The following is a 27,256-nucleotide window of genomic DNA, read 5'->3' as shown; positions in this document are numbered from 1 at the left end:
GTGAAGGGGGGGCGACGCTGGAGCCGCCGCCGCCCGCCGGCCTCCTTCCCCTTTTTTTGGCCGCCACGGGAAGATTAATACAAAAGTCACGCTCATGTGATGTGAAACATGATACTGGAAGAGCGCGTGTTTAGGTGGAAACCGCCAACCTGCCCCCGTCTAACTGTAATAACACCCACCAAACGGAACATTTGGATGCTAATTAGCATGCCCTATCTTACTTGTTTAATCTGTTCCACCGTTGGCCGTTTTTATGGGCTGGGCGCCGCCTCCGGGCGACCTCGCGGCGACTCACCTATGAATATTGACCTTGTGCGTTCTGTGAATTCAACAAACGCAATGTTCGACGCGGGGCTGCGCTGTGGCGGAGCAGCCGGGTCGGAATCCAGCAGCCAGGCGCTGATACCGAGCGGCTTTGCATGCATCTTCCTGTGCCTGTGTGGTTTTCCGTCCAAGTGCAGCAATCAGACGAGATCGGCGGCGCCGAGAAGTTACGTAAGACGCTGCAACAGACGATCTTTAAAGTTTAACCCTAACCCAACGCGCCACGAAATGGTGCATTAGCATATTTCCGCCGCGGGATTTGTCTTTGTTACATGGGAATTTGAATTCTAACAACTGTCAACGCAGAGAGATAAAATGCAAATCGCCAAAATAAAAGCGCTTCCCTCTATCTGATCTGATTAATTCTGTTAGAGTCGCCTCGCGGCGTTGAGAGTGTGTTCTGGGGCACGCGTACACCAGCACATTTAGTAATCTTCCTCCGGGGCCTGAGGAGGGGAGGGGGGGGGGGGATGCGGGTACAGGAGGTTGCTAATAACAGCTGCCAGATGTGCAGATTCCCCCGGGTCCGTGCACATTCTCACAGACAATGGAATGCCTGTGAGGAGCACCAACAGGAAGTGAGGTCAGGCCTCTTGACCCCTCCCCTCACCGCCCGGCTTTGGTGCAGCGGCCTCTCTGGTCATAGAGCCGCTGACGCTCCATGAAGTCCGCCTGCTGCGCGTCCATTCCACGCTGCTCATTCGAGGGCTTTTGACTGTGCGGCGTCGGGCCCCGAAGGCCTTCGCCGTTTCTTGTAATTCAAAGGCATTCCTGTATTGCCTTTCACTCGCCAACTGACTGATTCTGGTAATTCCAGCAGCACCATCACGCAGGTCTTTATGACTTGTTCGCCTTTTGCTCTTAGAGTGCGATTTTTCCACACACCAGCTGCTGCTGTGGGGGTGGAAGATTGCACAATCTCGCCCCCCCCCCCCCCCCCCCCCCCAACACACTTCGAGCAGACATGAGTCAAAGTTATTGAAACTCCTTGCACTGAACAGACACACATGGTGGAGACTCATCTGGGAACTGCTGGTGTTTTGGGGGAGGGGGGGTCTTTCAGCCTTGGCAGACAGTTGACTGTGTGATGAGCAGTGAGGTGCTCTCCCTGTCTAATGCCAGTGATGTCATTCAATCATGTGGGAGCTCCATCGAGAACGTTTCAGATCCTAAATACAGACTGTGGTGATGCGATGATGACAGCTTATTTTCCATTTTACCTTTGGGCTTAATGAGCGTGCTTTGATTGTCATCTCCTCAGACAGAGGCTCTTTCAGTGGGACCAGCACCTGCACCGGTGTATGAGTCCAGGCACAGCCTGATGACTAACAAACCCTGCCTCACCTCCACCTCACCCTTCAGTTACACACGTTTAATGGCTGAGGTGACTCATCCGAAACAACAAATTAATCAAATCACACCAGGCCGCGTGCTACCGTTTGCTGCTTTAATCTAACTGTGCTGATGGCGTAGCTGCATTAGTCTGAAGGGAAACGGAGACAGAATCAGGCAAGAAGTGCGGACTGTGATTCATCACAGCGGAGAGAGGAAGTGAGCGGGGGAACATCTGGACTTCATTTGTGCGCACCGACGTGGAGAAAGCGTCCAGAAATAGGCTTAAAAGCCATTTTCCATGTTAATTGTTGTCCAAAGCCCACATCATCGTTACGCTTCCACCGTGAGACCTGCGACTCTTTGTGGGAACGCACACGCTCTCTCTCTCTCTCTCTCGCTCGCTCGCTCTCCCTTGTGTGTGCGTGCGTGTGTGTTGGTGAGTGGGTGTGTGTTCGTGTGTGACTGGGTATTGTGTGAGCGCCTCGCAGACTCTCCAAACCCGCGGAGCTGTTGTTTTCGGAGGCGCACGAGGACAATCGCGCTGACCGCTGGATTAGACGACAAAAGAGAAAGTGGCACCTCCGCCGCTTGTGCGCGTCTCTCGCACCTCGGGCTTTTTTGGGGGGGGATTCTTCGCTAAGGTTTCGGCGGCGGCGGCGCACGGACCGGTATGGATTTACCACAGGCTAGACGAGACACGCCGCCCAGACCTCCGCCAAAGTTTTGATTGTCAACGCCGCCTCTCGACCCCCGGAGCGGAGAGGGACGCCGAACCCGGACGCGGCGCGCGCGAACGCCGGTCGCCACATGTGAGGACGGTCCGGAGACGAATATCAGGCGGATCGTCATTGCGATGCCCTCTACTGTAACTCTCATGGGGTGAGTAATGCTGCCTGACAGTCCGCATGTGCTGCAGCGACCGAACAAAAGAACCTGACAGGGATCCGTACCGAAATAGCCTCGAACCGTCCTGTTGCGAAATAAAGTAGTTTAACGTCATCCGCGCTCACAAAGAGGACGGTTTTTATTTATTTGTATTTTTTTAAAAGCCACGAGGTAACTTATTACACCGACCAGATCAATTATTAATACTCTAAAACTTTCCATGTCGAGTTTCATATCCCGAAATGAGCCGCGGGCCCCAGACACCTTTAACGGCGCGTTCACCGACAAACCGCTTTTGCACTTTTCGCAGCGAGCCCGCAGCTACAATGGGTGTTTGAGTTGCGTGTGACAGGCGGGTTGCTTAAACCCTGCTCTGAGTTACGCTTGGGACGGCGAGGAGGGGGGAGGGGGGCGCAGTCTGCTGCATCATATGTAGTCTGTAAAGCTGTTGTTTTAGGATCAGATGAGCACCCCCCAGAAGCGTCACCGCAGAGACCTCTTTACCGCACGCACAGTTCGGTCCCCGGAGCCGTTGCGGGGCCCGCTGTGCACCCCCGCAAACCCCCCCCCCCCCCCCCCCCCCCCGCAACCCTACCCCTCCTCCCCGGCTCTGACCCCTCCGACGTTGTTGGGGCTTGTTCATCCGTCATTCTAAAGAAGGCATTGTATTGAAAGGACGTATTAATAAGACAAAAGCTCCCATTATCCCCGTGTACCGGAGTTAATCTGGAGGGGTTGGAGATGCGCCTCGCAGTGAAAGCAGAGATTTTAAAAGCATTCATTTGAGCTATTTTATAATTAAGTGCATTTGTAAGACATGTGGGGCTGTTTAAAACGCACTGGGTGCGCGTCTGCTCCCTCTTTTCTAGGCCTAGAAGTGACATTTCCTTATCAACACTCTTTAATGCCACCCCGACTAAATAGCTCATGCTGTTTCATTGTGTCCAAAGAGCCCTGTCCTGCAAAGAGGGATGCATAGGTGTCAACAATGCAGGCCTGGGGCTTCCTGTTGTGGGAGAACCCTAAAATCTCAGCGAGATAACATGATAAGGTGGAGGAGCTAATGTTTATTGCCCAGATAAAAGGCCTCATCCATCACCCGCCGTCCTGTGCTCGGCCTGGTTCTGTCTGCAGGGTGTGACGCTGGCGGGCTCGTTCGCGATGACGCCGCGTCACACGCCATCTGAGGCACAAGCCGAGCTTTCCCCTGATGCTGTCAGAGCAGGACGCGCCAGTGAATCACTGCGCGAACATCTGGAGCCAGGCTGGATTTGTGTGAGAGCATGCTCGGTCTCTCTGGGGCATGCACACCTGCTCAGGTGCATCTCCCAGCATGCTTTGGGGCATCCAGAGACAGGGCTATACTTGGCCTTGTCGAGCGTAGGCCCCCGGGCTGGTGTAAACAGCAGCGGCTCATTGACCAGACACTGCAGCGCCCCCGGCCCGTTCTGCTGTTCACAGACAGGCGCACACAAGGCATTGCACATTAGTTTCGCAGTCGAAGGAGTGGAGCGTAAATATTTTTTATAAATAGACTGAACGGAAGCCGAATCGGTCCAGAAATCCACGGTTTCGTGAGGTTTCATGGTCCAGTTAACTATCTGCTGTAATCGGACCCTTCTCAGCGAGATAGCGTGAGAAATGAAGCCAAATGCACCAGATTAGCAAATAAATATAAGTGCATGGGTAGATAAATAATTTCATAGTAATTTAGTGGTGGGAACTGGATTTGTGGGACTTTTTATTTCACGTAACAGGTCACTGGGGAGTTGAAGGAGGAGATGGGTAGCGGGTGGGCGGTGTCGATCCCAGAAGGATGCTCAAGTTTCAGTTGGAGCCTGGGAGCAGTCTAGTAGGAAGCAGTGAGAAGGCTTTTTCCTTGGGGAGACTGGTTTATTCTTTTGTTCCCTGCATTCACTGCTTGTATTCAAACAGATCGGAGGAGCAACAACTCTGAGAGATCAGAGGAGCGACCGGCCAGAGGCCCCCTGGCCTCCGCCTGGCTGGGGGCGAAACCAGCCAGGGGTCAGTGCGTGACTTCAAAATAAGGACAGGATCCGAGGTAGCTCCTCTCGTTGCTCTCAATATTCGGTGGTGCTCCCCTCAGTGCCTGAAAAACACTTTCCCTGGGTGTGGCAGCTGGAACAAAATAAACGCCTTCTGTTCGCAAGCCGGAGTGCAAGTCACAACACACAGCTGACAGCCTGCAACTTTCTGATTCACAGCCAAGGCCTGGGAGTGTCACGAATCCGGCCTCCTCTGCCTTTTTCCCCCTTTTGTAAACACATTTGTCGGCTAAGTGCCTGCTCCTCTTGCCAGGTAGGGGACACATGCACGCTCGCCGGCTAAAAATGTCCACAACAACCTCCTGGCTTTTGCGCGGAGATATTGTCAGTGCTGTTATGATGATTATATAAACATTTACACAGGCTGATATTTGATGGGAAACATCGCTGGCCTATTTTAGGACGGCGTGGTGCCCGGAGAAAGGATTTGTTAGCTTTAATGTCTCCTGCTGCATTCCTTTTCCACTTGAGGGACTTACACAAACTATAGGACCCCCCATGACCGGGCGCTGATGCTTGTAGCGGCACGCCAGGATTTCCTGATGCGTTCTGTGGGTGGGGATGAAGCTGTTCTGTCGAATTTCAAGCTCAGACGGGCCCTTGTTCCAAAGCTGTCAGTTGGAAGTAATGCAGAAAATGATTTTGGGCCCTTTTTCACTGTGAAACGATCCTCTGGTTGCGTCTGTGGCTTCGGGATGCGGCCGGCAGCACTTTGCAGCCTCTCTTCAGGTCGCGCAGCGTGATTTACGGCGACGGCATGGGAACGGCAGGCCCGACCCGTGCGGTCGCGTCGCGTTTTTTTTTTCTGACTCCCGCTCCTTCTCAGCACTCGCTCCGGAGCGACCGTCGGAGCAGGTACTTCGGAAGATGCTGCTGTCGCCGGGCTTTTTCCCCCGGCAGCTCAGCAGCAGTCGAGCTGTGTTTGTTCAGCTGGAAAGCTCCTGGAGGCTCGTTATCACGTACGTGAAATCACCAGCGCAGCCTGTGAGTCCCTGCTGGAGCCGTAGCGCTGCTTGGGACTGAACAAAACCCCAATCCAACCTCAAACCAGCTCATTTAAGGCATAAAATACAGCAAAGCAACCACCTGCTTCGCTAGAATGAGCAGTCGCGATCGTTTATCCTGCAACGGCCTCATCTTAAAGACATGATAGTGTTAACCTCTAACTAAACAGGGTCGCGACAGAGGCTAGACTGCTCCAGTCAAAGAGACAGACAGAGTGGAAGTGGACGCTCTTCAGCACACTGACGACTGTAAAACCTTTTTTTTTTTTTTAGATGAGCCTCATGTAGGTCAAAGTCAAGGAGCTGTTGTCCCGTCAGCACTCTGAAAAGTTACACCGAAGCAATATTCACTTCTAGAGCAGAAGGTAAAGCTGCGTAAGTGATTCACTGAGGGGCGTTTTATTAGAGAAACGTATTTGCGTCACCTTGCCAGGAAATAAAACACACATCGTACGCCTCCAAAGCTCGAGCCCTGATTGTCTTTCCATGCACAGGCTCAGTGGCCATTAAACACATGTTGCTGCGCTGGAGCCAAATATTTTTTACGATACACAAATGTTTTATGACACGAGGTCTATGAGGATTTTTTTTTTTGGGGAGGGGAGTGTATTTGCTCCCAGAAGCCAGATTTTGAGTGTATGAAACGCAGAGGTACAACAGACTGTGTGGACACAACGGAGCTCTCTCTCTCCAGGCAACCGTGTTTTTCTCCAACAACAGAGTCGGGTTTTAATGGACCTGTGTTTGCCAGAGGAGTATAAAGTTGTTTTCCTATGCGGGGCAATGAGGGGAGATGGGGGGGAAGCATCGGTCCATGATGTTATCGCCGGGCACCAGGCAGAAGAAATCAATGCTCGGAGCCCCTCCAGGACGTAGCCAGGGCCCGCGGACCTCACATGGCGCCCTGTCGTGGTGTCCGTTAGCACGCGACGCCGCGGATAATCGCGAGCTCTCACGGCAACGGGGCCGGCCGAACATGAGAAGGGGTGGGGTTCGAGGTCTGGCAACGGAGTGGAATAGGAGCAGGGAGCCGGGACAAAGGAGACGTAAAGCAGGGTTCAAAGCCTTTCATCAGGGGAGACCTCATTATAAAGACAAGGACGCGGGGAGGTGTGAGATGAGAGGAGCTGAAACCTAATCAAACACACCTCAGCATTCAAACCCGAGTCTCAGTGTGGACCAGCTAGACCTGACCTGACCTGTGTGGTGAACGCATGCAAAGTGGAAAAGTGCTGCAGAGCTTTATTTGTGTGGAGGCTTCTTAGAAATGTGACCTTTGTTCCCGATGGTGCAGAGCGCGGCTGCGTTCCCTGAACAGACAGCGGCGGGCGTGGCGACTCTAAGAGCATGTCTGCCCCAGATGTGTGCTCAATAAATCCCCCTTGATGTGCATTTAATCGCTTCTTTGCGGCATGCGCCGTTTGATCTCTGCGGTGACATTTAAAGCGTGCGACGGGGTTCCAGTCGCCCCGCGCAGGCGAAATATGCAAAACCGGCGTGATATTAAACTCCAGTAATTGGGGAAGCGGAGACTTACGTTGACAGGATTGGTCCAAGGGTGAAGGTATTACAGTAATTGCCTCTCAGGGGCTGGATCGCCTGGAGGTCCCCTTGGCTCTCAGTGGGGCAGACAGGGGGGGGGGGGTCATGGATGCCCTACGAAGCGAGGAGGGGAAAACGAGGCTGATCGCCGGCGTTCGGGCCTCGTCTGCGGAGGCTGCACCCAATCTGTCAGACAGCGTGACGAGTGGAGGGGTAATCCCTCATCATATGACCAAATCCCACGTATTGGGGACACCCACTCCCCTAATATGCGGCAGCTAGTTTTAATGAAGCGTGACAGCGTCAGCATCCTCGCAGACAAAGAGAGGGGAAAAAAACACATACAACGTGTTTATTCCGTTAATGCAGACGAGTTGCTTTCTCTCCTCTAATAACGATACGCTGCGAGTACTTCTGCACTTCTGTGTATCTGTCACAAAAAAACGGATGTGCTTAGACGTATGTGTGTCATGGTGCCATCGATACTAATGCCCCTCTGCTCTAACGTGTTTTTCCGCTCGCCTTCTTCTTCCCCCCAGTCGAGTTCCTCCCAGAATCTGAGTGATGCTGCAGAGAGGGCCCGGAACGCCGAAACAGACGCTCTTCCTTTGCGTCTGCACTTCCTCTTAAAACTTCTTTTTTTTTTTTTTTTTTTTCACGTGTCTGGTGATCTCGTACCGTTGCTGCTGTTTCAAAACACTGAACACACTCCTCCACCTTCAGCCCACGCTCCCTGAGCGCAGAGCTGCAGTGGGCGAAATCACTGCCGGAAAAGGCCTCGTGCATCGTCTCCACGCTGGTTTCTGCAGATGTTACGAAAACATCTGTAAAAACCCTGCATCCAGTGTGTCTGCACAGAGTAGCTGCAAGATTAACACGCTTCATTTTTACACCAACCTTTATTGGCATATACAGATGTAAACATTTGTTCTTTGACAACAGAAACTACAGTAGGAAGCTGTGATTACTCGCGCTTCGATGTTTTCTCTGACCTTAAATGTCAGCGTATTTAAATGTTGCTGCGCTTCCCTTGACTTATTTCTGCCAACAGCTTTTATCATCTAGCTTGTCAGTATGAAACAGATAACAGCAGCGGTTAAGATAAGCTCAGCGAGAGCTGTACCCGGCTTGTTTATACTTTAAAGACTATATGAAGGAAAAGCAGCGTGTGGCTATTTAGTCTGTGGCGTCATCAAGGTCATTCGGAGTTGTGGGACGCACACACACACACACACACACACACACACACACACACACACACACACACACACACACACACACACACACACACACACACACACACACACACACACACACACACACCTCCCTCCTGTTCTGTGGCGATACAGGAAACATTATTGCTTTTTCCTGGAAATCGACTGCAGGCCGATCAATAGCGCCGCTGTGAGCGGGTCGGGCACGCTGAGCCCCGGGGCACGGGGTCGAGCCGGGCTGCAGAGGGGTCACTGGAGCCTCCTGCCAGCAGACACAGCTCTCCCTGTGGTTGGTGACGGATCGGTTCGTCTCGCTGGGATCATGTGCTGCCTCGGACGACTCCTATACACTCACAGCACTTATACATATAAATACATATATACAGGTATAGATACATGTGATAAAGATGGGGCAGAGATAGCGACTGTGGGTGTGAAGCATGCATCTTTCAGTGTCATTTCCTTTGAGTTGAAGCTCCTGGCAGCAGTGGTTCGACTTTGCGGTGCCACTCGTGTTCTCCCTCTGCGTGTCTGACATGTCAACACTTGACTATAAGGGAAATTTCCCTCGGCGCCGCTGTACTTTACATATGGAATTTTCCTCACACTACCGTCGGCCCTTTCGCTTCACCTGCACGCGTCATTTTCACACCTTGGGTTTTGACTCAGTACCTCAAGAGCAACAGCGATTCAAACAATATCCTGTGTGAAAGTCAAGCGTCACAAGGGTTATTTCAGAATGTCACGTTAATCTGATCATCTCATCCTGTGTCATATTGTCTCTTAACTCAGAACTGCCTTATGTTCTTTCTCATACATGATTGAATTGTTTCTTTGAAATCATTCGCTGTCTGGCATCCGGGATCATTTTAAGATATTACATACTGAGTATAGGAGAGGCTGATCCCACTCACAGCTTCAGCAAAGCACCTCTCAGCGAGTTATTACATTATTTCAGCATTAGCGTCTGTAAAACTGAACAGGACGCCTGCTGTCTGCCCGCGATGCATTACTAATGTTTTGACAGGAAGCCTCCTTAAAGATGGAAAATGTGCACGAGGCCCATTCTCACATCAGTCCGAACAAAGCAACTCCTCCAGCAACGCAGATTACGAAGAAACTTACTGTGTTGCTGCTACAGCGACTTATGAGCGGGGAGCGTGAAGGGCAGGTGGAGAAAGAGGTGCACAGGATGTTTCAGACCACAGTCGGCTCAACCGTGCGGCGCGTTTAGCGTCTCTCGTAGCGGAGCGAACAGTGAACACGCTAAACGGAGCGATCGGCGAATGGAAGGCGTCCCAGCAAATCTGCCTGGATGAAAATGTTGAATGGAGGCTGTGGGTGGAAGGGAGCGAGGGCATTCGTGGTGGGGGGGGGGGCGGCGCCCGGTTGTGTTTTCCTGCTCCTGGAGCTCAGAGCCGGCTTTAAGTGGGCCCTGACAGGTGTAATTGGGCACCGTTGTCTCGGTTTTTGGGTGAGCAGGCCTTCTGCTAATTGGGGCTTATCAGGTGTTTCTGGGAAAAGCACCCGAGGCCTTTGTGCGGCTGTCAGGCCCATGACGGAGGGAAACGCTGTCGCTTGTTAGGGTTGGGAGGAGAAAAATAACAAGAGTCGACCTTTAGTAACGAAAATAAACAAATGAAGCATGGTTCCGGTTGTGCATCGTCACCTGGATGCTAGAAATCAGTGTTCCGATACGTGGCTGCGCTTCTGCGACCAGGAATCACGCAGTCTTTCTCATAGGATATCCTGTCTCTGGCGCCTGTCTCGTTTCTGACTTCCTTTGTCTCACTTGCAGCTTCTCGACTTTGCAGGCTGCTCTCGTGCCTCTCTTTGGGCACATTCGCGCCTCTCTACACCGTACATCGTCTTGTGAAACTCCCCACTCGCGTCACCTCCGTTTGCACAAAAAAAAACCCCCAAGACTCTGCTTGCTGCCGTTATTTGCGATATTTAGGAATCGGCGCTGACCAATCGCTGTGGAAACATCCGAAAGGCGGGCGAGCGGGCGGGGGGGAGCGAGGGAGGGAGGCGCCGTGGGCGAGAGAGAGACAATGCTGCAGGCGAACCAGCCTGGCGGGTTTCCACACACAGTGAGACGCCTTTATGAATGACGGAGGCCTCCGCGGTGACAGACTGACCTCGCGCTGTCTGCACAACAGATGGAGTGTGTCCTGAGAATGTGGGGCAGCGCCGAGAGGCAAGCCAAGGTGAAGCCGGCGCGTGGTTTCTGCTGCAGCCGGAGGTCGTCGGGGGGAAAGGCCTGAGTTTTCCATTGATGCAATTAGGGCCTGCAATATTACAAGTAATGTAATTGTGCTGTGCAGCTGGCGTGACATGTGCAGCCTCAAGCCCCCTATTACTGTCTATTAATGGAGCTAAGAAGGCCGGCAGAGGCCAGCGGGCCTGATACAGTGGTTCCGATTAAGACGTGCTCATCTGGACACACATCTCTGCTGTGAGACAGATGCAGCGGCCGCCTGGAAGGCCACCGTCCCATTATTGAGGCTGAAGGGCAATTCTGTCCCCGCTGAAGGAGACTATTGTTCTTTGTTCTTACTTGAGGAAGCAGAGAAACAGTGTGTTGGTTATTACTGGAAACCAATAGCAGCTGTGCCGAACCTGCCGGTATGCTGGGGATTCTGTGTCAGTGTGTGTGTGTGTGTGTGTGGGTCCCAGTGATGCTTGGCTTTGTGTCCAGATGCCGTTCCACATGCATGCTCTCCGCCCGGCTTTGTCTCGGTGCCTCGCCGTCGCTCAGTACTTTCAGGTTTCAGGTCAAGTCGCGGCAGAACAGATAAGAGGTTCAGCCCCTGTTTTCACTCAAGGCTTCCAGAAAGCCGCGCCGTAGCTGCCTGGGCTAGTTCTGCAGAGACGAGCGGTGGACGCATCGGTGTTGTGTTACCCCTGGAGCTGCCTCGCAGAGGGATCCAGTTACTTTTGACAGGTTTAAGACGCTGGCTCCACCTCTAATTAGATTTCCAGAACCTGCAGCTTTGCTGCATTTAGCCCTGCAGCCCATTTTGTTATTGGAGGTTCGCAGGTTTCTCATTGAAAACAGTAATTAAAAGCCACTTAACACGCAATTAGATCCAAACTTTCCTCAGTGGTTTCACACTAAACCTGCCGAAGCCCTTTATCATTAGATCCAATCGCAACACAGGCCCATAAAGGTGTAATTAAGGCCTCATTAACTCCCACCTACGCCTCATAGAAACCCTGCTGAAGCGCCGTTAGCCTGAGTGTCAGGATGGAGTGGTCTGCCTGACCCACGAGCTAAGCTAAGGTTCAAGAGGTAGCTCAGTGAAGTGGAATGGTTCGCGCCTCACAACAATGCCGTGTGTTGACAGCCGAGTGCTCTGACGGGCTTAGAGGAATTCAGGCTGCGAGCTGAGCTCGGCCCTTTGTCCCGGCGCCGGCACACGCAGCACCTCTCGGAGCATTCACTCCTCCACCTGGAGATGAAGGAAAAGAAAGGACCCCCACAACAGATGTTTGATTGTTATGTTGTTGTATCATCTCTTACTTCTGAGGCTGCAGTAGGTTGTGAATCTCTCCTGCTTTCGGGGTGAGACGTGACAAAGGACCACAGTGGGACTATAATTGTTACTTTTTAATTTTCTATAAATGCCAGTTCCTCACGCTGAACGTGTGATCAACTTGAGGACAAACGAGAAGTTTTTAATTTGAACCGCTGCCTTTTCTTCTTCTTCTTTAGCTTCGTCGCATTTCTAGTCTTTCAGGACATTTAAGACAACGTTTAGTCTTCTCTGTGTATTTGCTTTGTCACTAACCCGGGCCTTGTCTGCGTTTTTGTGTCTCTGCAGGTGACCCACATCCAGAACCTGAGACGTGACTGTGGGACGGCGGTCTCCCAGCTCTTCCTGTCCTTTTCCTGAAGGCAGTGATTATCGGCATAGACCTCGACCCAACTCCACTGTGTGAATGAATCTTTGCCGTAAAGCCGTCGTGTTTTGCCACCCCGTCACCATGACGACCAAGTACTCCCAGTACTACAACCGGAGTCTGATCCCATCCCATTACGCCCATGCCAAGAATATGAGCATCCAGGAGCTGGTAAGCTACTATGAGGATAAAAAGCAGCTCAACCTTTTCAACGTCTTCTTCGTGGTCCTCTGCACCATCATCATCCTGGAGAACCTGCTGGTGCTCATCGCCGTGTGCCGCAACAAGAAGTTCCACTCGGCGATGTTCTTCTTCATCGGCAACCTGGCGTTCTCCGACCTGCTGGCGGGCTCGGCCTACATAGCCAACATCTTCCTCTCGGGGTCCCGGACCTTCGAGCTGGTGCCGGTGCAGTGGTTCATCCGGGAGGGCACGGTGTTCATCGCCCTGGCGGCGTCCGTCTTCAGCTTGCTAGCGATAGCGATCGAGCGCTACATCGCCATCACTAAGGTCAAGGTGTACGGCGCCACCAAGACGTGCCGCATGTTTCTGCTGATCGGCGCGTGCTGGGTCACCTCCATCCTGCTGGGAGGACTTCCCATCATCGGCTGGAACTGCATCAACAACCTGCCCGAGTGCTCAGCCGTGCTGCCGCTCTACTCTAAGAAATACATCCTCTTCGTTGTCACCATCTTCAGCCTCATACTGCTCTCCATCGTCATCCTCTACGTGAGGATCTATTTGATCGTGCGCTCCAGCCACCAGGAAGCGACCAACGCCCCGGCCTACAACCTCCTGAAGACAGTCACCATAGTGCTGGGCGTCTTCATCATGTGCTGGCTGCCCGCCTTCACCATCCTCCTCCTGGATTCCTCCTGCAAGATACACGTGTGCCCCGTCCTCTCCAAGGCGAGCATCTTCTTCAGCTTCGCCACCCTGAACTCGGCGCTCAACCCGGTGATCTACACGCTGCGCAGCAAGGACATGCGGAAGGAGTTCCTGCGCGTGCTGTGCTGCTGGGGGATCCTGCAGAGCGGGCGGCCGGCGGACCGCTGCATGATCCCCCTGAAGAGCTCCAGCTCCATGGAGCACTGCACCAACAAGCACGAGCACCAGAGCACGCCCATCATCATGCAGGACTGCACCACCTGCGTCTGAACTGAGCGCTCGCGCCCCCGAGCGGAGCCAGCGGCGGGGACGACCCCCCCCCCCCCCCCTTTCTCCCGGACCGACGTGGCCGGAGAGGCCTGGACGCAGCTGTCGGCAGAGACACGTGCTACATCGCAGACGTTTTCTCCTTACAATCAGAACTGTGTGCATTCACAATCAGCAGCGGGCGCAGAAACAAGGGAACCCGTTTAGCGGGTGAGAACTTTCAGAAATGTGAAAATAGCTTTTCCCTGGGTACTCTCGTCGACGTGGAATCGCAGACCTTTTTATTGTTTTATCCGTTTCATCCTCCTTGTGTATTTCCTTCCAAATAAACCCCCGAAGCCAAAAATAGACACATAACATGCATAATATCATCGTTATGCTTAGCTGTTGTGGGCCAAAAGCTGCATTAATACAAAGCTCGCCAAGTTGCACTTTGTACATTATTCCTGAGACCGTTGTCCTTTAGCCTTTACAGTCACAACTTAGCCAGCTTCACTCCACACTGCACTTCACAGAAGCCAAACAAGTCCTTCCTCAACAACAGGTCTATGTATTTTCTATATAACCTTAACTAAACCATTTGATACCTTACAACAAACTTACATAGCCTGCTTACATTTACTGCATGAAATCCTAACTCATTTGTAAGCACTAGTGTATACGATGTATCCCAGCTCCAGCTTCCGTCACTAACGCCCTCTCCCTCATTTGTGGTCCTAATCTGTCACTCTTGCTTTTACTGTTGTCTTTTGTATCCTAACGGTTTCCTCTGAGGAAGGCCCAATCAGAAAGCAGACCCTAGCCCGAGTCGGCCCACTGGGTCCTTGGCTGTAGCTCGGACCCAGTGGACCGATGTTGTCCGTGTTGTAGCAGCAGAGCAGCAATGTGCTAACTCTGCTTGAGCCTTCCTCGTGGCTGAATGTGTGTATGAAGTGTTTGGGGCAGGTGCCCCGTTTGTTGACAGTATTAATGATCCTTATTTTGAATTACCAAGTCATTGACAACCGGAGAGTGGGGTGAACAGGGTGGGTTACTCTCACTGTGAAGTCTTGAATAGCATTATGAACAAGCAAAACCCTGTGAACGCCCTGGTTGAGTTTGCTAGCCATATACCTTGTGCAACTGGTGAGCAGGTCTTATCTCTTTCCCGCAGAAGGAGGAGGCCTGGCTGCATGGGGGATCTGTCTTCGTGGGAGGTCAGCTTCAATCCTTATTCTCTGACATCCTACAACACAGATTCCTCGAGCAATAGGAAGTCCTGTTCTTCATTGTCCGGTTCCTGTTGTTCAGGGTTACACTAACCTTCCTCCCGTAGACCCCAGTAAAACGCTTCTCTCCCTCAGTGTTTTTTTATACGGATCTTTCTACAAGTAGATGACCAAGTACAAATGGTGAAAAGCACTTTGGCAGCTCCGGTGATGTTTGCTTTCCCCCAGTTTTTTTTTCAAATGGAGAGGTACTTCAATCTGAGTACCTGTCAGTTCATTTTGAATTTTATGATAAATATATAAATTACTATGTGTGTTTGTAAGTATGTATGTATCTTTGTACAGTATGTATGACATCTGTTGTATGAAATGTCTCGTGTGCAATAGCCTTGTGTGTCCTGTAGCACGCTACCTGTGTTAAATTGGTACAATCTGAAACACTAATGTAGGTACATAAACATTTTGTTAATTGCATTCCATTTTTTATAAAATAAATGAAATACTGAACGAATCCATTTTGTGTCTTTGCCTTTAATTCTGAGCCACAAACCTATTTAATTGCAGGCGTTTTTTTGCAGGTCCTGAGACGCCTCTCTATTGTGCTTCTACATGTGGAGTTTTCAAAATGGAGCATTTATTTCAAACATGCTCTGACAAGGTCAGGGAAGCACCAGCTTCAACACGAACGCACAACCTGTACGTGCAAATGCTTCGTAGCTATTAATCACTGCTCTCTTACCTAATAAAAAGCTCAGTTGCTTAAAGGCTAAAGCAAAAACAAGGCAATGATGGGAAGCTGGGTAGTGGGCAGGGAGGATGAAAATGTGCTTTGGTGAAGAAGAAAGTCTATTTGTAAGACAGTTTGTGTAAGAGAAGCATAAATAATGGCCCTGAGAGATGTTTTGGGTTAGGGGGAGATTTGGGGTGTGGGGAGAGGTTGGTTTATAGTGGCCTTGGGAGAGCTGGGCCTGTTTCCTGTCAGACATTCAGGATTCCTGGGTGGGAACATTGGCTGAATCAGCCCCAAGAGGCTGCGCTCCTGGGAAGGCGGCCAGGTCTTTTCCAGTGCCCTGCAGGATATGACATCAGGCTCACAAACCTGTAGGCGAAGCTGGATACACAGAAGAAAATTAAGTCTGCACACAAGCCTGAGTTAATCCCTGAGAAACAACAACACAAATCCACAGTGAGAAAGAAAATTACAGCTTCCTGGTGAACTCACACAAAAGGTTGGTACTAATTGGCACTAAGTTAGATAAAATAAGTTACTAGACTGAACCAATGCCAAACAATGCGTACAACAAGTGTATAAAACAAAACAGTTTCAACTATTAAAAGACAAACAGACAAAAGAGAAACAGCTGGACTCATTCCTCCAAACACCCAGTGACACAGTGACACCTTGTGGTGTAAATTGGGTATAGCTAGTAAGATGTTTTTACGAAATGGAAGCAAAAGGCTAAAAATGTTAATTTCTGTATTTTTGTAAATTGCTAACAGAGAATCTTCAGATTAATTTTAATGCAACAATTTTACACAAGGCTATTTTTGACTATATTCGCCAAGTGCTTGCCCAGGAGTTGTGTTCGTGGGGACGTCTCCGGATTCCCAGCAAACTTTGAACGAACAAACTCCACTATAATTACGTGCCATCGCGTATATTAAACGCTTCAAATTAAACGTGTGTTAAACGCTCCAAATGCAGCGATAAGACCGATGGAGCTGCTCATTAGTAAACACTTCCGCTTGAGCGGTTATTTACAACATCTGGCAAACGGCAGGGATGTATCGTGTTTGTCTCTGACTTTAAAACAAACATGTTTTGACGCACACAGGTTTGACAACATCATTACACTTTACGCGTCACAGAGTACGTGACGGTGTGTTCGGCTTTACACACCAACGTTCAGCGCAGACATTCAAGTTCCACTTTTACACGGATCCACACGCGCATGTCTGTAGTGGTACAGTCCACAACACCCCGGTTTCCGCGCGAAAAGACGGCCCGCGCGCCCGAATCGCTTATAGCGTCCATTGCAAGAAAAGGCACGCGCCAGGCGTTACTGTGTTGCCGTGCTGTAGTCACGAACGTTGACTGTACAACATTTTTAACTGCTTTTAAAGCGATTTTATCCGTTTTTCTTACACGCTAAGCTAACTGTTTACCATGCCTGCCAGGACTTCCCTGTCTCTGCCAGAGGATGTCAGGAAAAGGTAACGTTAAGATCCCGACTGCTAATAACGTCCCGGGGTGATGGAGCAGGCATCCAGCTTGTTGTCTTCTTACACCAGCCACGGCAACGGCCGTGAGCCCCGCGTGCTCCGGCGACTCTCGCCGTGTCCCAGTTGTCACGAGCGAGGGCACCCTCTTTGCTCTTTTGCTGCTCTTAGCCGCTACCGTTAGCCTTAGCTTGTTGTCACTTGACAGTGAGATGCCGCATAGCCCCGATGTAGACGTTAGCCAGTTAGCATGTTATCCTGTCATTGGCTGGAGCAGTGAGCAAGATTTGGCGCCACTCAGGAAGTTTCGCTACCGATGCGGCTGCTAGCTCCGTGTCAGCGGGGAATGTGGTCCTATATGACCCGAGCACGGCTGCATATCGATTAAGCTAACGTACCGATGTGTTGTTCGTTCACAGGCTACATGTGCTGGACGGGTTCTCAGACGAGGTGGGTTCTGGATGTACTCATTCACCTGAAAGTCTGCTTAACAGTGTTGTTTAATATTTATATTATTTAGTCCACTAAACACCTTTTTGTTTATGAATGGCGTGATTTGGCGGTGCTAAATTGTAGTGATTAATTTCTGGAGGCAAAAAGTATTTTAGCACAGTGGTTAAAAAATGTTCTTTGTATTGTATGGGACCTCTATCTATGCATCTTAGAGCAGCTGAGCTTTTTTTCAGCTGCCATCCTTTTTAAGTGTTGCGTCCTGTCAACATTTGCTCTTTTCAAGGATCATGTGAAAGAAAAGCTAAAGTTGGTGCACGATTTCCTGCATGATGATGCTCAGAACCAGCTGACGAGCCTGGAGGAAAAGATGAAAAGTTCTGAGATCTCAAAGGTTGGTAACCGCTTCAGAACTTCAAATGAAGAATTATTGTGGAATTTAGCTTTTAAATATCTTGGGACATATGCTTTGTGATTCACCAGGAGGACTACATCTCTAAAGTAAAAGCCTTACTGGGAAAAGAGCTTGATCTTGACAATGGTTCACATGTTGATGGTGTGGAGCAGAATGGAAAAACAAATGGATTCACAAATGGTTCCCATAAAGATGGGGATGGTGAAAATTTAACTATGGAAGTACAGGAAGAAGAGGAGGCTGTTAAGTCACCAACTGGTCCTAAAGGAAAGGGCGGACGCAGAAGCAAAGCAAATGCCGACAGTAAAAGTAGGTTTAAGATCCAGCAGCTGGATTCAATGATGACAACATTTTAATGTGAAAAGTATTGTTTGTAAACATATTAAAAACCTCTCACATTTCACCTTTTGTAGAGTCACCAGCCAGTACAAGGGTTACAAGGAACAGTGGGAAACAGCCAACCATCATGTCAATGTTCTCTAAAGTGTGAGTATACAATTTAAATTAGTGCCTGAAACATTTTTATTTACAGCCTTTATTTAACATGACCATTTTAAATCTCTCCAGTCAAAAGCGTAAATCTGAGGACTTGAATGGAGAAGTTACTAATGGACAAAATGAAGTAAAGAAAGAGACAGAGGAAGATGATTCTGAGCAGGTGAAGCGTTTAAGTTCCTAATGATTAAATAGAAAGACTGGTCAATATCCTGATGTCTAACATTAAGCACACTTTTTTTTTTTTAATTTAACTTTCGTAGTCTCGGGAAGAGAAGCGTCTCAAAGTGGACTCCAATCTAAAGTAAGTCATTTTTCCTCTGAACGTGAAGAAGAGTGATAAAGGTCACCAAAGTGATTGTACAAATACTTTCTGTATGCAGTGCTGCTCAAGAAGAGTCGAAGAGCGAGATTATTAAGCCAGTTTCTGCTGCAAAGGTAAAACGTTGGGTCATTCAGCAAAGTCTCATAACTGAATGGTTTATAATCGTGCTATATTTAGCCTGATGTGTTTTTGTTTTGTGTTAAGACGCCACCACCCAAGTGTCAAGACTGCAGGCAATACCTGGATGACTCTGATCTCAAGTTCTTTCAAGGAGATCCTGATAATGCGGTGAGAATTGAAACCTTGCACACTGTACAAACCACGCACAGAACTGTGCGTGATTTAGAACGGAACAAGTGGTTTGAAAAATGCAAAAGCATATTATTGACTGGATATTTTGTAAAAACTCAAACGGTTTGTTTTTCTTCCTTAGCTTGATGAACCAGAAATGTTAACAGATGAGCGCCTCTCCCTCTTCGATTCAAATGAGGATGGATTTGAGAGCTATGAAGATCTTCCACAGCACAAGATCACAAATTTCAGGTGGTTCTCCATCCACCTTCAGTGAATTGAATTTTACGCGTTGAGGTTTGTTAAATACAGTGTTTAACTGTTATGTTATGTATTGCAGTGTGTATGACAAGCGTGGCCACCTTTGTCCGTTTGACACTGGACTGATTGAGAAGAATGTGGAACTCTATTTCAGCTGTGTTGTCAAACCCATCTATGATGACAACCCCTGCTTGGACGGTCTGAAAAACTCCTCTTTTAATGAAACCCTGAACAGAGGCCAGATTTATTTTTGTGTAGTGTTTTGATTGTTTTTTTTTTTTTTTTTTACCTTCTATTTAGGTGGTGTTCCTGCCAAGAAGCTGGGTCCCATTAATGCTTGGTGGATCACTGGCTTTGATGGTGGAGAAAAAGCTTTAATTGGTTTCACCACAGGTAACATTTTCTGATCTAAATAGGAACTTTCCCTCTTATCGATGTTGTAGTATAATATGTACGAGTAAATCTTGTTTTTTGTTTTTTCTCCCCCCAGCATTTGCAGATTACATCCTGATGCACTCCAGTGAGGAGTATGCTCCCATATTTGCCCTGATGCAGGAAAAGATCTACATGAGCAAGATAGTGGTGGAATTCCTCCAGAAAAATCCTGATGCTACTTATGAAGATCTTCTCAACAAAATTGAGGTAAAGTGAAAACAGTCTTGTGGTGGTAAAATAAAAGCAGGCACAAGTGTTAAAACAAAAACTCTTGTATGATAGCTGACTTTATAGTTTTTAATATAGAATTAATATGAACTAAAATCACATGGCTTCTGTTCCTCCTTCCCTCAGACAACCGTGCCTCCTGCAGGGCTAAACTTCAACTGCTTCACTGAGGACACACTTCTGCGCCATGCTCAGTTTGTGGTGGAGCAGGTGGAAAGCTATGACGAGGCCGGGGACTCTGATGAGCAGCCCATCATTGTTACTCCCTGCATGAGGGATCTGATCAAGTTGGCAGGTGTCACTCTAGGAAAGAGGTATGATAAAACTTTTCTTTCTTTTTTTCTTAACTGTAACATTTTGTTCAGGTTTAAGCTTTTTAAAGATCACAAAATAACAATCAAACCAGGTCTGGTCTTGTTTGGAATAAACCTGCCACAAAATATTGTACTTGGTTTTTATTAACTAAGTGGACTAATTAAATATGCTACATATTAAACTTAAGTAAAGGCTCCCCATTCTATGCAGCACCCAGTTCTTGGAACTTCAGCTACTTTGCAAATGCTTCCAGATTCCAAGGTCCTCCCTTTTTGTTATTTTTTTTAATTTATTTTTTTATTTGTACTTTATTTTGTTTTGTTTATTTTTGCTTGTATTTCTAATCTGTCTTCCCTAATGTCTAACATTCCTTTGACATTTCCAAATGCAGCAAGCTGCTGTACTGGTAGGTAGGCCTTGATGTGAATGAAATGCATCCTTAGCTTGTATGGTGGTGTTTTAGTGTGAAGCTTTGTTTAGAAGTTGTAGAAACAAATGGCATTATAATAGTTAAAGCTAGTATTTTTTTCTGTTTAGCTTTTTTTGCATTATATTGTGATTTACTTTTTTGTTTTTTTACATGACCCATTTAAAATTCTGCTCATTAAAATACTTAGACTTGTGGAAGTTTGTATTAAAATAGTGTTTCAAAGGGTTTGTAACTGGTCCATTATGTGACTGACTGTGGACCTTGTGGCAATTTTAAAACTAATTGGAGGGGGTCAAAACATTTCCTATGAAATCTTTGTCATAACTTTGTTTTGTCTTTAACTGTCCTGGTCAACCAGGTTTAAAGTTGGGATGTTGTCACTGCAGCGATCACTGTTCTCAAATTGAAAAAAATTATTGGCTAGCTGCATCTATCAGGATCTTTGCATTATACATCTTTACTGTATGTTTGATTTTGTTGGCTTGTCTCATGTTGCATGGCCTGATGCTGTGGTGTGTTGATGGCCTCATAATGCTATTACTCCATCATACATCAGGTGCTTGTGCTGAAACAAATGGGCTTCACCTGAGCACAAACTTTGTTCTGCCAACAGGAGAGCTGCAAGAAGACAGGCCATTCGCCACCCAACGAAGATAGAGAAGGACAGCAAGGGGCCGACTAAGGCGACCACCACCAAGCTGGTCTACCAGATCTTTGACACCTTCTTTTCTGACCAGATAGAACAGAATGATAAAGAGAGTGGCGCTAAAAGACATCGCTGTGGTGTCTGTGAGGTAAGTGACGTGGAGGTGGAGCAGAGCCAATGAAGTTTGTGCATAATTTCACAGTCAATGAGATTCTGTTTGTTTTTTTTTGTTTTTTTTAGGTTTGCCAATCACCTGATTGTGGCAAGTGTACAGCTTGCAAGGACATGATCAAGTTTGGAGGAAGTGGTAAAAGCAAGCAAGCGTGCAAGCAGAGAAGGTAAGCATGTTGGACAGTGTGTAACCTAAAGCAATGAGTGCCACATGTTTGATTCCAGTGGATTTGAGGTGTTTTTACCTCCCCTTTTTTTCTAAATTGTTTATATACCTTACTCCTTAGATGTCCAAATCTTGCAGTAAAGGAGGCTGAGGATGATGAAAACATTGAAGAGGATGATGTTCAAGTGGAAAAGGCCAAAAAGGTTTCTCATGCTAAGAGAAAGAAGCAGACAGAGTGCAAGCTGACATGGATTGGAGAACCTGTGCAGGTATTTATCCTCCCCTTTCGTTGCTGGAGTCAAAGACTTTCAAGTATGAGAATGCAGCAGTATGTAATCTGTTTCCTACCTGGTTCAGACTGACTCAAGAAGGCAGTACTACACAAAGGTCTCTCTGAATGAAGAAGTTCTGGAAGTGGGAGACTGCGTCTCTGTTTCATCTGAGGATTCATCAACTCCCCTTTATCTGGCAAGGTGTGAACGTTTGTGTACATGCACTCTGATAACATCTTGTTAGGGTTGCTCATATAAAGCTAATAATGTGCCCGTTTCCCAGGATCACATCACTGTGGGAGGATAACAATGGAAAAATGTTTCATGCCCACTGGTTTCTTCGTGGGACTTACACAGCACTGGGAGAGTCTTCTGACCCCCTGGAGCTTGTCGTTGTAGATGAGTGTGAAGACATGCTGCTCAATTATGTCCAAAGCAAAGTGAACATCATGTACAAGGCCCCTTCTAACAACTGGTTTATGGAGGTAAGGTCACGGAAGAAAGTTGATGAACCCTAACATGGCAAATAAAACTATAATTAGGATTATTGGTGTTGCAGTATAATATGAAAGGACAGCAACAGCCTCACAAGTTTTGCATGCATACCATTGTCTCAAGAATGAATAGTTTTGACCACTGCACTTCTAGGGTGGCATGGATGTTGACCTCAAGGTGATTGAAGATGATGGGAAGAGTTTCTTCTATCAGTTCTGGTATGATGCAGAGTTTGCCCGTTTTGAGACCCCTCCCCAGACCACTCCGCCAGAAGACTGCAAATTCAAGTAAGGACCATGTGTTCTGTGCATGCATATAATATAAAACACACACTTAACATGTTTTGTAATATCCCCCCTTTTCCTTCAGGTTCTGTGGCAGCTGTGTTAGGACTAAGGAGAGAGAGGAGCAGGAAATTCCTCGTGTATTTGAACCCTTGGAGAATAAAGATGAAGACTCCAAAGCCTTCTATGCTCTAGCTTGTTTTAAGGGGGAGCAGTTCAAGGTGGGAGATGGCGTCTACCTGCTTCCTGATTCTTTTAATTTCAGGTGAGTGTTTTAATTTTGTAGCATAGCACCAAGCTTGAAGACACAGACGCAAACTGTTTTTGTTCTTGGATCTTAGTGTGAAACCCGCTAGTCCAGTGAAGCGCTCCCATAGGAAGGATGATGTTGATGAGGATTTATATCCAGAGTATTACAGAAAGTCATCAGACTACATCAAGGGGTCCAACCTTGACGCCCCAGAGCCTTTCCGCATTGGCCGTATCAAGGAGATCTTCTGTCACAGACGTAGCAATGGGAAACCTGACATGTCAGATGTCAGACTGGGACTCTACAAGTTCTACAGGTAAGAATGCTACAAATCCAAAGTTTTACAAGCAACACAGAGGAAGAAAAAAAGTAACTGAACTTCTTGCTCGCCCACTCCACAGGCCTGAAAATACTCACAAAGGTGTCAAAGCCAGTTACCATTCTGATATTAATCAGCTGTACTGGAGTGATGAAGAAGTGACAGTCCACATGACTGAAGTGCTTGGACGCTGTCAGGTAGAATATGGAGAGGACTTGAACGAATCAGTACAGGAATATTCCAGTGGTGGACCTGATCGATTCTATTTCCTTGAGGTACAGTTAATTCTTTGTATCTTGACCATTCCAAAATTAAAATGCTCACTTTGAAAGTGTTTGAATTTTATGCTTGGAATAAATTTGCTGTAAATGTGGTATTTTATGTCTTTCCCACAGGCTTATAATGCAAAGTCAAAAAGCTTTGAAGACCCTCCCAATCATGCTCGATCAGCTGTTCATAAAGGAAAAGGCAAGGGCAAAGGGAAAGGTAAAAAAAAAAAACTAATACATTTTATATTTGTTTACAATTGGTCGCTGAAATGTTCTCTCCGGTTTACTGACAAGGTAAAGGCAAGGGCAAAGCAGCGGCGGCCCAGGAACCACAGGAGTCTGCAAGTGATCAAACGCCTAAAGTGCCTAAATATCGCACACTTGATGTGTTCTCTGGCTGTGGGGGGCTGTCTGAAGGCTTCCATCAGGCTGGTAAGTGTGGCTTCAGTTTTGTGCCACCTGTGTAATGTCAGTTTTGTTCAGTGCTGTGGTGAAAGACTAATGTCTTGTTACCTTAGACATCTCAGAGACTCTGTGGGCCATAGAGATGTGGGAGCCGGCAGCACAGGCCTTTAGGCTCAACAACCCTGGCACAACCGTGTTCACTGAGGACTGCAACGTCTTACTGAAGCTGGTCATGTCTGGAGAGAAGACCAACTCTCTTGGACAGAAGCTGCCTCAGAAGGGGGATGTGGAGATGCTCTGTGGAGGACCTCCCTGCCAAGGCTTCAGCGGGATGAACCGCTTCAACTCTCGCACCTATTCCAAATTTAAGAACTCGCTGGTGGTCTCTTATCTCAGGTCAGTGTCTGAGAGCAGGATCTCGTTTTTGATCATTGATGTTCTATAAACATAAGTACATTATGTGCACATTTACAATAAGATTTCTTTTTGCAGTTACTGTGATTATTATAGACCAAAATTCTTTCTCCTTGAGAATGTGAGGAACTTTGTCTCCTTCAAAAACTCCATGGTCCTGAAGCTTACTCTACGCTGCCTTGTTCGCATGGGCTACCAGTGTACCTTTGGCGTCCTTCAGGTGGGTCTGAGAACAGTTGATAATTTGTTGAATTCCTTGCTAAACTTGTTACTGTACCACAGCAATGGTAATGGATTTACTAACTGCTCAGCAATGCTTCTGTCGTCAGGCTGGTCAGTACGGTGTCGCCCAGACCCGACGCAGGGCAATCATTCTAGCCGCTGCTCCCGGAGAGAAGCTGCCTCGCTATCCTGAGCCTCTGCATGTGTTTGCTCCCCGAGCTTGCTCTCTGAGTGTGGTGGTGGATGACAAGAAATACATCAGCAATGTCACACGGTAATGTATACAATCTAAACATGTACAGTGCCTCGTCGGGACAGTAGATTATACTAAGATTTCTATCTTCAACAGGGGCAATGGAGGAATTTACAGAACAATCACAGTTCGAGACACTATGTCTGACCTGCCAGAAATTCGCAATGGTGCAGCTGCATTGGAAATTTCCTACAATGGAGAGCCTCAGTCCTGGTTCCAGAGGCAGATCAGAGGCACACAGTACCAGCCTATCCTCAGAGACCACATTTGCAAGGTGAGCGGAGTCAAAACTTATGCACTTTTTCCCGGTGGTAAATATTAACATGAACTAAAACTGGTTTGACTTCCAGTTAATATAAAGTTTACCAAAGGATCTGTGGTCTTTGTGTTTAAGGACATGAGTGCTCTGGTGGAGGCTAGGATGCGTCACATACCCTTGGCTCCAGGCTCTGACTGGAGAGACCTGCCCAACATTGAGGTCCGTCTCAAAGATAACACCATGACCAAAAAACTACGTTACACTCATTTGGATAAGAAGAATGGACGCAGCAGCACTGGTGCACTTCGAGGTGTTTGCACATGTGCCGAAGGTTTGTACCTCTAGTATAAAAAGTTTTTGTTTCGTCTAGTGTGTAGCCACCACTGATTGTGTTGTGTATTGTTTAGGGAAACCATGTGACCCTGCTGACAGGCAGTTTAACACTCTGATTCCCTGGTGTCTGCCTCACACTGGTAACCGCCACAATCACTGGGCTGGCCTTTATGGCAGATTGGAGTGGGATGGCTTCTTCAGTACAACCGTTACCAACCCTGAACCCATGGGCAAGCAGGTAAATCTACAGTACTGTTCCATGTTGGAACGTTCTTGGTGTCACACAGAAAGCTTAATTACATTATTATGGTAAGAGTCAAGTTGGTTGTAAAATGCACACGGGACAATTGGAGCCTTTTGAGGATGGAACATGTTTGGATTGATTTGTTTCCAGGGCCGGGTTCTGCATCCTGAGCAGCACAGGGTGGTCAGTGTAAGGGAGTGTGCACGTTCTCAGGGCTTCCCTGACACCTACCGCTTCTTTGGAAACATCCTCGACAAACACAGACAGGTAAATGTACAGTTCAAAGCAAGAGGTGTGCGTTACTTGCTTATAATACTATGATGTGACAGATTAGATAGTAAATATTGCAGTTTCTCAGTGTACTTTATGCTAAAATAAAAGTTTAAACTTTGCACACTGAATTACATCTGTTGCTGTTCTACAGGTTGGTAATGCTGTGCCCCCACCACTGTCCAGAGCCATAGGGCTGGAGATCAAAAAGTGTGTCATAGAGAGAATGAAGGAGGAGCCAGCATCAGGTAATACATCTGTCTTGCTTTGATTTTGATTTTATTTTTACCAAGTTAAAGTCAATACAAATCATTGTATAAATGGGCGTTTCCCTCCACAGAGAATGTCAAGCAAGAAAACATGGAGGTCTCTGATTAATCCTTCACTGCCCCCTGTTCCTTATGTTGGGCAATGACTTCTTTTTAAATAAGCCGGCTTTCATCTGAGTCACCAAGTGACCGCCGTGGACATTCTGTGCAGTGCTGTTCATGTTTTAAGTGTTTTTAATCATGTTGTTGGGAAAACGTTCGCCTTGGATAAACTGTATGTAGTTTTTATATGTATAATTTCAATAAAGCTCTTATGAATGAATAGCGTGTGAAGTTAACATTTCTTACCTGCTAAAATGTATTGATCTCTAAACCACCTTCATCCTGAAACTTCGATTGCAAGTTTTGTTTTTGTCATTTGCTTTGGCAAACTAAGCTTTTAAAAATAGCAGAATTTCAAATTCTGTATTGTGTAGAATTCACACAAACTAGTTTTAGCAAAGACCTGTTGGCGTTTCTACCCTGGAAATACAAAATGTAAGTTTTCGAGTGAGTTTTTACAAGGCAGACATTTACTATAAGGCCACTGTGACTCATTTCTACCATAAACTAGCACCAGTGATTGATGACCTGACTGTCATTTTTACTGATTTTCTTTAGCCAGATCTGTCTCAATTTAATGTCTTGAAACAGGTGAATGATAAACTGCTTTGATGTAGAACAAAGTTGTAACAAACATCTTAAGTGCATGTTGGCCAGTGCCTAGATCCAAGCCAGTTATTTATATTTGAGGAAAGAAACAATTCTGCTCTAAAGTCTTTACCCTGATTACAGCCATATTTTAAATAAGATCTGACTTCATTCTGGAAAGTGTTCTGATTAATTCTTTAATTTATTTTTCTTTTTGCAGACCATCAGTTTGCATCACCAAAAGAAACAACTTGGTGACAAAATGGGACATTTACTTTTTTTGGCCCATTCAACATAACAAAATGATGATTTTATCTAAAGCCAGACACGCCTGCAATGGCTCTGGCTGCATCCTCCCAGACTTTAGCCACGTCTAACCATAATAGACTGAAACAAAGCAGGGACGAACAAAAAACAATGAGGGCATCCTGATCTCTTTGCTGGAAAGGAAAGTCATTATCACTGACTGTGGTGGTGAAAACATTAGGACCAGCTAGTTTCGGCCACGTAAGTTAACCAGC

The 27,256-nt window shown here is 47.5% G+C and overlaps 2 protein-coding genes and 1 long non-coding RNA gene across 4 annotated transcripts; 2 read left to right on the top strand and 1 right to left on the bottom strand.

Annotated features, from left to right (window-relative positions):
* Positions 1 to 1,532: 1,532 nt before the first annotated feature.
* Positions 1,533 to 15,150, top strand: s1pr2 (sphingosine-1-phosphate receptor 2). Its single transcript, XM_029158404.3, has 2 exons — positions 1,533 to 2,538; positions 12,198 to 15,150. The coding sequence occupies exon 2, from the start codon at positions 12,316 to 12,318 to the stop codon at positions 13,432 to 13,434; it is 1,119 nt and encodes a 372-aa protein (XP_029014237.1). The 5' UTR covers positions 1,533 to 2,538; positions 12,198 to 12,315; the 3' UTR covers positions 13,435 to 15,150.
* On the bottom strand, positions 15,151 to 17,453 carry LOC114860105 (uncharacterized). The gene is made up of 2 exons (XR_003786592.3): positions 16,806 to 17,453; positions 15,151 to 15,750 (listed from the first exon to the last, which is right to left on the bottom strand). It is a non-coding gene; the product is annotated as an uncharacterized LOC114860105 (long non-coding RNA).
* On the top strand, positions 16,607 to 26,367 carry dnmt1 (DNA (cytosine-5-)-methyltransferase 1). Of its 2 annotated transcripts, XM_029158402.2 has the most exons (35): positions 16,607 to 16,853; positions 17,279 to 17,309; positions 17,596 to 17,703; positions 17,793 to 18,033; positions 18,138 to 18,210; positions 18,292 to 18,382; positions 18,483 to 18,523; positions 18,603 to 18,657; positions 18,749 to 18,832; positions 18,978 to 19,087; positions 19,176 to 19,294; positions 19,397 to 19,489; positions 19,587 to 19,738; positions 19,886 to 20,073; positions 20,466 to 20,480; positions 21,118 to 21,298; positions 21,391 to 21,488; positions 21,609 to 21,756; positions 21,845 to 21,960; positions 22,043 to 22,244; positions 22,408 to 22,541; positions 22,624 to 22,803; positions 22,880 to 23,104; positions 23,190 to 23,382; positions 23,503 to 23,593; positions 23,671 to 23,808; positions 23,895 to 24,177; positions 24,274 to 24,415; positions 24,525 to 24,691; positions 24,767 to 24,944; positions 25,065 to 25,260; positions 25,337 to 25,500; positions 25,657 to 25,773; positions 25,931 to 26,024; positions 26,117 to 26,367. In XM_029158402.2, exons 1-35 carry the CDS (start codon positions 16,807 to 16,809, stop codon positions 26,152 to 26,154), a joined length of 4,533 nt encoding a protein of 1,510 aa, XP_029014235.1. In that variant the 5' UTR covers positions 16,607 to 16,806; the 3' UTR covers positions 26,155 to 26,367. The 2 variants fall into 2 exon arrangements, with proteins under 2 accessions (XP_029014235.1, XP_029014236.1); XM_029158403.3 differs by lacking the exon at positions 20,466 to 20,480.
* Positions 26,368 to 27,256: the final 889 nt, after the last annotated feature.

This window comes from Betta splendens, chromosome 8 (assembly GCF_900634795.4).
Source record: "Betta splendens chromosome 8, fBetSpl5.4, whole genome shotgun sequence".
In the NCBI taxonomy this organism is placed as follows: Eukaryota; Metazoa; Chordata; class Actinopteri; order Anabantiformes; family Osphronemidae; genus Betta; species Betta splendens.
The sequence above is the reverse complement of the archived record's forward strand: the minus strand, read 5'-3'. Positions and strand labels throughout refer to the sequence as shown.

What these genes read in the sequence shown, in the direction of transcription:
- s1pr2 (XM_029158404.3), top strand. Translation starts at nt 12,316, where the DNA reads ATGAATCTTTGCCGTAAAGCCGTCGTGTTTTGCCACCCCGTCACCATG.
- dnmt1 (XM_029158402.2), top strand. Translation starts at nt 16,807, where the DNA reads ATGCCTGCCAGGACTTCCCTGTCTCTGCCAGAGGATGTCAGGAAAAG. An exon ending in AGCAAATGCCGACAGTAAAA is followed by an intron (nt 18,034 to 18,137) that starts GTAGGTTTAAGA and finishes CACCTTTTGTAG; the next exon opens with AGTCACCAGCCAGTACAAGG. An exon ending in GGATTGGAGAACCTGTGCAG is followed by an intron (nt 21,757 to 21,844) that starts GTATTTATCCTC and finishes TACCTGGTTCAG; the next exon opens with ACTGACTCAAGAAGGCAGTA.